This window comes from Dendrobates tinctorius, unplaced genomic scaffold (genome assembly GCF_039654945.1).
Source record: "Dendrobates tinctorius isolate UK_male_01 unplaced genomic scaffold, ASM3965494v1 ptg000036l, whole genome shotgun sequence".
In the NCBI taxonomy this organism is placed as follows: domain Eukaryota; kingdom Metazoa; phylum Chordata; class Amphibia; order Anura; family Dendrobatidae; genus Dendrobates; species Dendrobates tinctorius.
This window is the reverse complement of record NW_027361704.1, coordinates 36,425,183-36,437,774: the sequence shown is the minus strand read 5'-3', so window position 1 is coordinate 36,437,774 and position 12,592 is coordinate 36,425,183. Positions and strand designations below refer to the sequence as shown.

General features: G+C 42.9%; 1 protein-coding gene across 1 annotated transcript in view; it reads right to left on the bottom strand.

The window, feature by feature from the left end:
• Window positions 1-5,089: 5,089 nt before the first annotated feature.
• The window catches only part of CXCL14 (C-X-C motif chemokine ligand 14), a 58,595-nt gene continuing 51,092 nt past the window's right edge, over window positions 5,090-12,592 (bottom strand). Inside the window, exon 4 of the mRNA XM_073573797.1 lies at window positions 5,090-6,941. Coding sequence (XP_073429898.1) covers window positions 6,926-6,941 — 16 coding nt within the window. The 3' untranslated portion in view covers window positions 5,090-6,925. The remainder of the gene's footprint in view (window positions 6,942-12,592) is intronic.

Here is a 12,592-nt window from a genome sequence, read left to right as displayed (position 1 = left end):
TAGTGTGACGAATGACCGCAATAGAGGCACAGACCTTGTGCCCGTCTCTCTCTCTGACGTAACTCGGCCAACCTGAGATGATCTATCTGCATGGACTCACCCGAAGAGAGGGAAGAAGATCCGACTGAACGTGAGCTGGCCGACTGAGTGAAAGGAGGAACTGACCTGGAGGAGCGCCTGTCTCTCACTGACTCCCGAGCGCGCTCCAGGAAGCGCAGGTCAATGCGGGTAGCCAGCGAGATAAGGTCCTCTAAGGTGGACGGGGTATCTCGACCAGCGAGTTCATCCTTTATTTTACTAGAAAGACCGCGCCAGAATGCCCCCACCAAAGCTGCGTTATTCCAGCCGAGCTCAGAGGAAATAGTGCGAAAGCGAATAGCGTACTGTCCGACCGTGAGAGAGCCCTGGTGTAAGTTAAAGAGTGACTCAGTGAGAGAGGCTAACCGGCCCGGCTCATCGAAAACCTTACGAAACGTATCCAGGAAAACCGGGAGACTCGAAACGACCGGGTCGTCACGTTCCCAGAGCGGGTTTACCCAAGAAAGGGCCTCTCCCTCCAGATGGGACATGATGAAGGCCACTTTGGCCCGGTCCGAGGGATATTGCTGCGGCAGCCATTCAAAGTGGAGACTACACTGATTTAAGAACCCCCTACAGAGCCTGGGATCCCCGGTGAAACGAGGCGGCTTGGCGAGGCGGGGCGTCGGATGAGCAGCAGACGCAGGGGGAGGAGTCGGCACTGCAGCGGCAGCCTGGAGGGCCGACAAGCGACTATCAAAGGAGGCCATGTAGGACAAAATGTGGGTTTGAGTATCTTGCTGCTGGCCCAGCTCCTGTTGGAGACTGGCCAGCTGAGTGGCATTTCCAGGATCGGCCACCTGTAAGGCCGACAAACGGGTGTCCATCGACTTCATGATTGACATAATGCGCCCCTGATTCTCCCGTAGGAATAGCAACTCTTTCTGGGTAGCAGCCGTAGTACCGGCGGAGTCCAGGGCCTGATCGTACTGTTAGCGTGGGTGGTCAGGAGCGGGAGCTCCGAGAGTGGACCCTCTGGACCGTGGCACCGAGGGACCCCGGGCGAGCTGCCAGGTGGAACCGACCCCTATACAGGGACCGTTAGGAGCAGGCCCAGGGGTTTGAGTACCACGGTAGCCGGTACCGAGAGGGGCGGCTCAGGATGGACCGGAGTAAGACTGAGACTGGAGTAGGACGGCAGGAGCACTGAAGACAGGACTGGAGTAGGACGGCAGGAACACAAGGCAGGACTGGAGTAGGACGGCAGGAACAGTGAAGGCAGGACTGGAGTAGGACGGCAGGAACACAAGGCAGGACTGGAGTAGGACGACAGGAACACGGGTAGCAGGACTGAGAAGCTGCTGTGAGGAGCAGCCGAGACAGGAACTGCAGGAGCAGAGTGTGCACGATGGAGCGAGGCCAGAGTGTCAGGAAACACAACGATCAGGCGCCTCCCTCAGGGGGAAGCTGCCTGATATGGCCCCGTCTGGTCAGCCATTGGTCCAAATGTGCTTCCGGGTCAGGGCACAGCCGGAGCATAAGAAGCAGGAAGGAGGCGCGGCCGCGGCCTATGGCGCATGCGCATAGCATGCAGGGAAGGCATCGGTCGCGGGTCTGTCTCAGGTGACCGCCGCGGCCGTCGGGTGGAGAGAGGCTGCGGCGTGGGAGCGGAGGCCGGGTGAGTATGGCGGAGCGGTGTAACACCAATCACTTGCATGCCCTTCTGAAAGATGGTGGTGACCGATGCCCATGTCATCGCGTTGCCCACAGCGTGCGTCCTCCATCATTGGCTGAAAAAGGGAGCTGGAAGCATCATTTGAAATGCGACTTTAGCGTTCTGGTCGCCGACCTCGTGGCCAACCTCACGCTATGGTCGGGTTTCGTTTCATGAAACCTGACTTCAGTGAAAGTCGGCGACTTATGAATTTGACCGACCTGTTTCGCTCATCTCTACTTAGGGGCTATGTATATGGTGCCTGTAAACTATTTTAGAAAAATCTGCGCTCCAGGAAGAAAATAGTGCTCTGTCCCTCTCGAGTCTCTCAGTATAGCTAAGCAGTACTGTACAGCTACATTTCAGTAGAAATTTTGGGACACATTATTGTGCTTGCTATTTTTACTCAATTCTTGAAAATGTAATATCTGGGGCTAAAACTAAATTTTAGTGGTAAAAATGTAAGAATTTTTTCTTAACTGCCCAGTGTTATAAAATTCTGTGACACACCCATGGTGTCTATATGATCACTGCACAACTAGATGAATTCATTGAGGGTTGTAGTTGGTAAAATGGAGTCACTTGTTGGAGTTTCTGCTGTTCTGGCAGATCAGGGGCTCTCACAGTGGTTCATGGCACTCACAAACCAGGTACAAGGTGTATACAGCCCCCATCCCTTCCTACTCTACACTGATGAGGGGCAATACCCCGAAACAGCTGTCTGTGGATGGATACCATGTTTTGACATAGGTGGTTTCCTTCATTGGAGACCACCCTTCCCGTGGTTGTTCCTTCCTGGGGAAAGACCTGGCTAGTCATTGCTTGCGTTGAGAAACATGTGATGGTGTCTCCGCAGCTTGTGCTTTGCATATTTTACATATAATAATAATAATAATAATCTTTATTTATATAGCGCCAACATATTCCGCAGCGCTTTACAGTTTAACAGTTTCAAAACACAAGTCATAAGTAACAACGTTAACAACACAATAATTGAAGCAAAATAAGACGAAATGAGATGACCCTGCTCGTGAGAGCTTACAATCTACAATGAGGTGGGGGAGATACAAAGTACAGGTGTGTATTTACAATTGTGTATTTACAATGAAGGTCCAGCCATCTTGAGGGAGTGAAGGATGGATGGAGATAGTGAATGGGCTACACAAGCACACTTACACAGAGAATTACTTTGATCAGTGAACGTGATAGGCCGCTCTGAACAAGTGTGTTTTGAGGGAGCGCCTAAAACTATGCAAATTGTGGATAGTCCTGATTTCTTGGGGTAGAGCATTCCAGAGGATAGGAGCAGCACGGGAGAAGTCTTGGAGTCGGGAGTTGGAGGTATGGATTAGTGCAGAGGTTAGTCGAAAGTCGTTTGCAGAGCGCAGCGATCGGCTAGGCCGATAGACAGAAATGAGGGAAGAAATGTAAGGGGGTGCTGCACTGTGGAGAGCTTTGTGGGTGAGAACAAGTACTTTGAATTGGATCCTATAATGAATGGGCAGCCAATGTAAGGACATATTTCCCATAAGGGTGGGGGCTTTGCCCTAGAATCACTGCGTTGAGAAACATGTGATGGTGTCTCCGCAGTGTTGGATGTTGATCTCCATGAGTTCATTCATCCTCATTTTTCATAATGGGTATATGGGCACGGGACTATGGGATGGAGGATATGTATGACGGGTATATGGGCACGGGACTATGGGATGGAGGATATGTATGATGGGTATATGGGCATGGGACTGTGAGATGAAGGATGTGTGATGGGTATATGGGCACTCGACTATGGGATGGCGAATATGTATTATGGGTATATGGGCATGGGACTATGGGATGACGAATATGTATGACGGGTATATGGGCATGGGACTATGGGATGGAGGATGTGTGATGGGTATATGGGCATGGGACTATGGGATGGAGGATGTGTGATGGGTATATGGGCACTCGGCTATGGGATGGAGGATATGTATGATGGGTATATGGGCACGGGCCTATGGGATCGTGGATATGTATGATGGGTATATGGGCATGGGACTATGGGATGGAGGATAATTATAATTTGCTTTAACTAACCACAGTTAGCTACTATGCCCAGGCAGCGCCGGGCTCTTCAGCTAGTATACAATAAATTTTACCACTATCATGAAGTACAATATGTCACTTTTATTTGATGAAGCATTCCAGAGTTATTACCTCATAAAGGGAAACTGGTCAGAATTGTAAAAATTGGCCTGGTCATTAACTTGCAAACCACCTTGGGGGTAAAAGGGGTTAGTTAATCTGACATCTATTTTCAGCAAGCCAGGAGGAACAGACTCATCTATTTGTTGACTTTTGAACTTATGTGCTTGCTCTTTGGTGTTACAACTTTCTTACGTAGTCACAGGAGAGCTCCACACCCTTAGCTGGTCTACATTGAAGAACTCTATAATTGACAATCAGTTGATGGTCATGTGACTATTTAAAGGAAGGTGGGAGTGGTTACCAACCAACAACAGCTGACCAACATAAAAGAACTGTCAGCAAGAGACAGACATTAACTCTTGCTGAAGAAAAAGGAAGAAACATTTAAAATTCAGCAGACCCAGAGCTGCCACAAATCTCTTAATGATTTGTGACAGCATAGCAATGCAGGAGCATTGCTATGCTTTGCAACTGTCAGTGCTGCACTGACTTAAGTTAGTTAAATCATGCACTGTGTATAATCTCACTAACTTGCTATAGTCTGGTGACCCGAATGTCGCCATGACATTGGGTCACCATGGTAACAATCAGGCCACATCGATTACTTCACGGGGGTGTAGATCAGAGGGCAGAGGAGGTTCTCTCCCTCTCCCTGCCTTCTAAATGTTTTGATCATTATCGATCCCACCATTTAGAGGGTTATTCTCCTGGCATCACTCCTTGCAGTGAATGCCAGATGTCAGCATCGCTGAACATCAAGCAGCGATCGCACGTACACAGCTCCTGTGCACGCATAATCACCTGGATGTATCCATTTATCCTAGGTCAGTAAGTAGTTATTGACCTGGATGTATGGATATGTCCAAAGTCGTGAAGAGGTTAACCAGAACATGAACCCCATAGAAGTGAATAGGAACCTGAACTTGTTATTTTAATATGGTCTCTTTCACTACTCTGAACACTAAAACAAACTTTCAGGAGAAGTCCGTGTTCGAAGTTCAACACCAGACACCAGGTGTCCGGCGTAAACCCCAAACTGTACAGTTCGAGTGTGTTCAGCTCTAGTCATGGGACATTTACCTACTACTTAAGAACATACATGAAAATGCTATTAACAACCTACAAAATAATGCTAAAAATATCAAAAAGAAAAGAACAAAAAGAAACAAGACATTTTCCCCAGTTTATTTAAAAAATGAATAAGAAACCAACATGCAACTCTTCTACAAACTGAATATACTTAAATAAAATGATAATTTAACGGTACAATACATACATAGATAATATACACATTTGTAGTACGAACCTTTATCAACATTGTCTATTTACATATTATAAAGTATTCATCTCTCTGGCTATGTTCTGTAAGAAAGGATCATATGGTCCAATATTGAGTGAAAAACAGTATTTCAGGATTTTGTACATAGAATCAATGTCTGTATATGACTAACAACGTGTACATTTCAAAATTTCAAATTTCAAAATTTCAATTTTGTTTGAATACAACGTGTAAAAACATTTTTTAAAGCTTCTATTGGACTTTATTCTGGAAAAATAAGCTGGGATAAATATGGATCTGTGTTATGGTCTGGACGTGACAACCATAGCAATCGCCATAAGGAGAAATACCCTAAATTCACTTCAGCTGAACAATAGGAAAATGTGGTCAATATAAGAATGGTTATATTGCTGCCATATGAAACCAGAATGTGCCTGAATTCAGAACATTTTATCGGCTACGTCCCAATTCTACATCTGTACAACAAAAAAGTGTGTAAATGTATACTGTCACATACTGTACATAGCTTTCTAGTGACTAAACGTATGCTGAACGGTACCGGCATACACTGCATGTTCTAATGGGCAACATTCAATAGCATAGCCTGCCATGCTATCCTCGTCCTGTCAAAATTCTCTTTTTCCCCCCAAGGAAATTCAATGATGGTAGGATTAAACTGAATATACATGTGTTTAAATGTATCTGTATACTATATGTTTAGATTTTATGTAGAGACATAAAGGGGAAATAATGACTCTTTAAAAAAAAAAAAAACATTTCCAATGGATCCAGATTGCACTTTTTCATGCATTTAATTGAGAGACAGTATTCAGATATATATATCTATCTCATGACCCAAAATGAGCTTTAGAGTAGTTTTTACCCAATGCAGAAAATGCACTTATGCAATTAAAAAAATCATTACAATAACTATAAATAGAAAAATGCAAATTCACTTTTTATGTCTAATTTGTAAATAATAATTTGCTTAAAATATTACACGAGGTACAAATAGCATTTTTATTAGTAAAATACATTTTTCGGATAAAAATGGGATTGTTTTGATTGTTTTAAATTTCTTGTGCATTTTTTTAATTAAAAATTAATTCTAAAGTTTTTTAAAGTAAAATATTTCAAAAGACTGGGTCTAAATTTTGGTTAAAGTGAAAAAAAAAATGATTATTCTGATTTATTAAATGACGTGATGAAACCCGAAGGGATGTTTGGAAATAACTAAAAAAAATGACTGATTTTATCCAAGGAGACGTACTGTTTTTCTTTAGTGATATAGCATTAAAATATTGCGGAAGTCTTCAACAAAATAGAAAAATAATGGGAAAAAAAATATGTAAAGAGGAAATTGGTGAATCAAAGAATCTCTCCTTTTAACGACATACTCATTGAACTTATAAAGCTCATACATACTATTAATCTTTATCAAACACACAAATGGTATCATAGAATTACGGTATAACACAAAATCTTTCCATTTTCAGAATCATGTAGACAGTTACAGTAAAATTCAGAAAAGTATGAGACAACTATACATTTCAAAGGTCTTATTTTTGTAGGACTAAAAATGTACAAATGGACCCCTCTTAAAGAGTGTTTATTGTGATAGAAGCATAGATTATCTGAAAGCTAGGAAAGAAGTTGTTGATTTGCTTGCGCTTCTCTTGGGGCAGTTGGTTGCCTTTGTCATTGTATCTTGCAAATGGAAATTCCTCTTAGTCTTCATAAACTCTAGAAAGAAAGCACAATTCATATGTTAATTAACTCATGCAATTAAAAATTATTATATAACTATAATTGACTTGAGCTCTGGCCCTGGAGACAATATTCATGTCATACCTATATTATTGATCCATTTATTCAAACTGAACAACCTTTCAGGCTCGTGGCGATGCACGCATAAATCAGATGAAAGCCATCCATCATTTCGACAGATAGCACGTGTCTCCATGTTATTCTATGGGGCCATGCACATGTCCAATTTTTTTTTTTGGACCAAGTCTGCCCAAGGAAAAAAAAATGCAGAATGCATAATTTACCCCTGAGAATCGTATGACACTCCCCTATTCAACTCTATGGGTTCGTGGCAAAAAAAAAAAAAAATCGGACCAGACTAGGTTGACATCCAAGTGCGGTCCGATTGTCATGGACTGACATTATACAGAAGGTGGAGAAACCTTTTTTTTCTCTCCACGATAATTCGATCACACTCTGATCAGAGTTAATCGGAGAGATTTTCTCACCTTACCAAAAAATAGTTTGTATACTGCAAAAATACAAACATGTTGAGCAATGGTTTGATGCTGCCATTGTTGTTTTTGACCTTTACTGTGCAATGAGAATTTTTTTGGCATGAGGGTTAACCATAAGCACAATATTTGCCTACTTGCCAACATTTAGGCTACAGTATGATCAACTCCTATACTCTGTGTGAGTCACCTGGAATAGATATTGAAGCTGGAAGAACCAACAAAACCACTGTTTGAACTTGTGTTATCTACAGTTAGGTCCATATATATTTGGACAGAGACAGCATTTTTCTAATTTTGGTTCTAGACATTACCACAATGAATTTTAAACAAAACAATTCAGATGCAGTTGAAGTTCAGACTTTCAGCTTTCATTTGAGATTATCCACATTAAAATTGGATGAAGGGTTTAGCAGTTTCAGCTCCTTAACATGTGTCACCCTGATTTTAAAGGGACCAAAAGTAATTGGACAGATTAAATAATTGTAAATGAAATGTTCATTTCTAGTACTTGGTTGAAAACCCTTTGTTGGCAATGACTGCCTGAAGTCTTGAACTCATGGACATCACCAGAAGCTGTGTTTCCTCCTTTTTGATGCTCTGCCAGGCCTTCACTGCAGTGGTTTTCAGTTGCTGTTTGTTTGTGGGCCTTTCTGTCTGAAGTTTAGTCTTTAACAAGTGAAATGCATGCTCAATTGGGTTGAGATCAGGTGACTGACTTGGCCATTCAAGAATATTCCACTTCTTTGCTTTAATAAACTCCTGGGTTGCTTTGGCTTTATATGTTGGGTCATTGTCCATCTGTAGTATGAAACGACGACCAATCGGTTTGGCTGCATTTGGCTGGATCTGAGCACGCAGCATGGCTCTGAATACCTCAGAATTCATTCGGCTGCTTCTGTCCTGTGTCACATCATCAATAAACACTAGTGACCAAGTGCCACTGGTAGCCATGCATGCCCATGCCATCACACTGCCTCCGCCGTGTTTTACAGATGATGTGGTATGCTTCGGATCATGAGCTGTACCATGCCTTTGCCAAACTTTTTTATTTCCATCATTCTGGTAGAGGTTAATCTTGGTTTCATCTGTCAAAAGAATGTTCTTCCAGAACTGTGCTGGCTTTTTTAGATATTTTTTTAGCAAAGTCCAGTCTAGCCTTTTTATTCTTGATGCTTATGAGTGGCTTGCACCGTGCAGTGAACCCTCTGTATTTACTTTCATGCAGTCATCGCTTTATGGTAGATTTGGATATTGATACGCCTACCTCCTGGAGAGTGTTGTTCACTTGGTTGGCTGTTGTGAATGGGTTTATCTTCACCATGGAGTTTATTCTGCGATCATCCACCTCTGTTGTCTTCCGTGGGCGCCCAGGTCTTTTTGCAATGATGAGTTCACCAGTGCTTGCTTTCTTTCTCAGGATGTACCAGACTGTAGATTTTGACACTCGTAGTGTTGTAGCAATTTCTCGGATGGGTTTTTTCTATTTTTGCAGCTTAAGGATGCTTGTTTCACCTGCATGGAGAGCTCCTTTGACCGCATGTTTCTTTCACAGCAAAACCTTCCAAATGCAAGCCCCACACCTCAAATCAACTCCAGGCCTTTTATCTGCTTAATTGAGAATGACATAACGAAGGGTTTGCCCACACCTGTGCATGAAATAGCCTTGAAGTCAATTGTCCAATTACTTTTGGTCCCTTTAAAAACAGGGTGGCACATGTTAAGGAGCTGAAACTCCTAAACCCTTCATCCAATTTTAATGTGGATACCCTCAAATGAAAGCTGAAAGTCTGAACTTCAACTGCATCTGAATTGTTTTGTTTAAAATTCACTGTGGTAATGTCTAGAACCAAAATTAGAAAAATGTTGTCTCTGTCCAAACATATATGGGCCTAACTGTACAGTGCCTTGCGATAGTATTTGGCCCCCTGGAACTTTTCAACCTTTTCCCACATATCATGCTTCAAACATAAAGATACTGAATGTAAATTTTTGGTGAAGAATCAACACCAAGTGGGACACAATTGTGAAGTTGAACTAAATGTATTGGTTAGTTTAGATTTTTGTGGAAATTCAAAAACTGAAAAGCGGGGTGTGCAATATTATTCGGCCTCTTCAACTTAATACTTTGGTGCGCCACTTTTTGCTGCAATTACAGCTGCAAGTCACTTGGGTTATGTCTCTATCAGTTTTGTACATCGTGAGACTGAAATTCTTGCCTATTCTTTCTTGGAAAACAGCTCAAGTTCAGTGAGGTTTGATGGAGATCATTTGTGAACAGCAGTTTTCAGCTCTTTCCACAGATTCTCGATTGGATTCAAGTCTGGACTTTGACTTGGCCATTCTAACACCTGGATACATTTATTTGTGAACCATTCCATTGTAGATTTAGCTTTATGTCTGGGATCATTGTTTTGTTGGAAGACAAATCTCTGTCCCAGTCTCAGGTCTTTTGCAGACTCCAACAGGTTTTCTTCAAGAATGGTCCTGTATTTAGCTCCATCCATCTTCCCATCAATTTTAACCATCTTCCCTGTCCCTGCTGAAGAAAAGCAGGCCCAAACCATGATGCTGCCACCACCATGTTTGACAGTGGGGATGGTGTGTTCAGGGTGATAAGCTGTGTTGCCTTCGTGCCAAACATATCCTTTGGCATTGTTGCCAAAAAGTTCGATTTTGGTTTCATCTGACCAGAGCACCTTCTTCCACATGTTTGGTGTGTCTCCCAGGTGGCTTGTTGCCAACTTTAAACAACACTTTTTATGGATATCTTTGAGAAATGGCTTTCTTCTTGCCACTCTTCCATAAAGGCCAGATTTGTGCTGTGTATGACTGATTGCTGTCCTATGCACAGACTGTCCCACCTCAGCTGTAGCTCTCTGCAGTTCATCCAGAGTGATCAAAAGCCTCTTGGCTGCATCTCTGATCAGTCTTCTCGTTGTTTGATATGAAAATTTAGAGGGACGGCCGGGTCTTGGCAGATTTGCAGTGGTATGATATACTCCTTCCATTTCAATATGATCCCTTGCACAGTGGTCCTTGGGATGTTTAAAGTTTTGGAAATCATTTTGTATCCAAATCCGACATTAAACTTCTCCACAACAGTATCATGGACATGCTCTCTGTGTATTAACCCCTTCCTGACATGAGACGTACTATCCCGTCCACGGTACCCGGGCCCGTATGACCGGGGACGGGATAGTACGTCTACCGCGATCAGCGGCGCCCACGTGGTGAGCGCCGCTGATCGTGGCCGGGTGTCAGCTGATTATCACAGCTGACACCCGGCACAATGTGTCAGGGGCGGTCACGGACCGCCCCCGACACATTAACCCCTTGCACACCGCGATCAAACGTGATCGCGGTGTACCGGGAGTTAAAGGGAAGCATCGGCAGGGAGGGGGCTCCCTCCGTGCTTCCCTGAGCCCCCCACGGCAGCGCAATGTGCAGCGCTGCTGCGGGGGACTCCTATCCTCCAGGCCCCCGAATCCAAGATGGCGACGGGGGCCTTCGGGGGCCTGGGGAAGCTGGCTTCCTCAGTGCCTGCAAAGCGCAGGCATGAGGAAGCCTTGTGCACTGCCTGTGACAGATTGCTGATCTGTCACAGTGATCTGTGATGTGACAGATCAGCGATCTGTCACAGGACAGTGATGTCCCACCTGGGATTATGTAATAAAGTAAAAAAAAATTTAAAAAAAAGTGTAAAAATAAATTTAAAAAAATCGCCAAATAAATTAGTAAAAAAAAAAAAAAATATTCCCCAATAAATTCATTTTTTTAAAATAATAAAAAAAAAAACAATAAATGTACACATATTAGGTATCGCCGCGTCCGTAACGACCTGCCCTATAAAACTGTCCCATTAGTTAACCCCTTTAGCGAACCCCTTAAAAAATAAAAATAAAAAACGAAGCAAAAAATAATGATTTATTATCATACCGCCAAACAAAAAGTGCAATAACGTGAGATCAAAAAGACGCATATAAATATCCATGGTACCGCTGAAAATGTCATCTTGTCCCGCAAAAAACAAGCCGCCACACAGCATCATCAGCAAAAAAATAAAAAAGTTATAACTCGCAGAATAAAGCGATGCAAAAATAATTATTTTTTATATAAAATAGTTTTCATTGCATAAAACCGACAAAAACATAAAAAAACGACCTAAATGAGGTATCGCTGTAACCGTACTGACCCGAAGAATAAAAGCGCTTTATCAATTTTACCGCACGCGGAACGGTGTAAACGCACCCCCCCCAAAAGAAATTCATGAAACGCTGGTTTTTGTTCATTCTGCGTCACAAAAATCGGAATAAAAAGCGATCAAAAAATTTCACGTGCCCGAAAATGGTACCAATAAAAACGTCAACTCGTCCCGCAAAAAATAAGACCTCACATGACTCGGTGGGTCAAAATACGGAAAAATTATAGCTCTCAATATGTGGTGATGCAAAAACTATTTTTACAATAAAAAGCGTCTTTTAGCGTGCGACAGCCGCCAAACATAAAAACCGCCATAAATAGTAAATCAAACCCCCCGTTATCACCCCTTTAGTTAGGGAAAAATAATAAAATAAAAAAAATGTATTTATTTCCATTTTTCCATTAGGGTTAGGGCTAGGGTTAGGGCTAGGGGTGTGTTGGGGTAGGGTTAGGTTAGGGTTAGGGCTAGGGTTAGGGTTAGGGCTAGGGTTAGGGTTAGGGCTAGGGCTAGGGCTAGGGTTAGGGCTAGGGTTAGGGCTAGGGTTAGGGCTAGGGTTAGGGGCGTGTTGGGGTTCGGGTTGGAGTTAGAATTGGGGGTTTCCACTGTTTGGGCACATCAGGGGCTCTCCAAATGCAACATGGCGTCTGATCTCAATTCCAGCCAATTCTGAGTTGAAAAAGTCAAATGGTGCTCCTTCCCTTCCAAGCTCTGCTATGCGCCCAAACAGTGTTTTATCCCCTCATGTAGGGTATCAGCCTACTCAGGACAAATTGCAAAACAATTTTTGGGGTCGAATTTCTCCTGTTACCCTTAGGAAAAAAAAAAATTGGGGGCAAAAATATCATTTTTGTGGAAAAAAAATGATTTTTTTTATTTTCACGTCCGAGTGTTATAAACTTCTGTGAAGCACTTGGGGGTTCAAAGTGCTC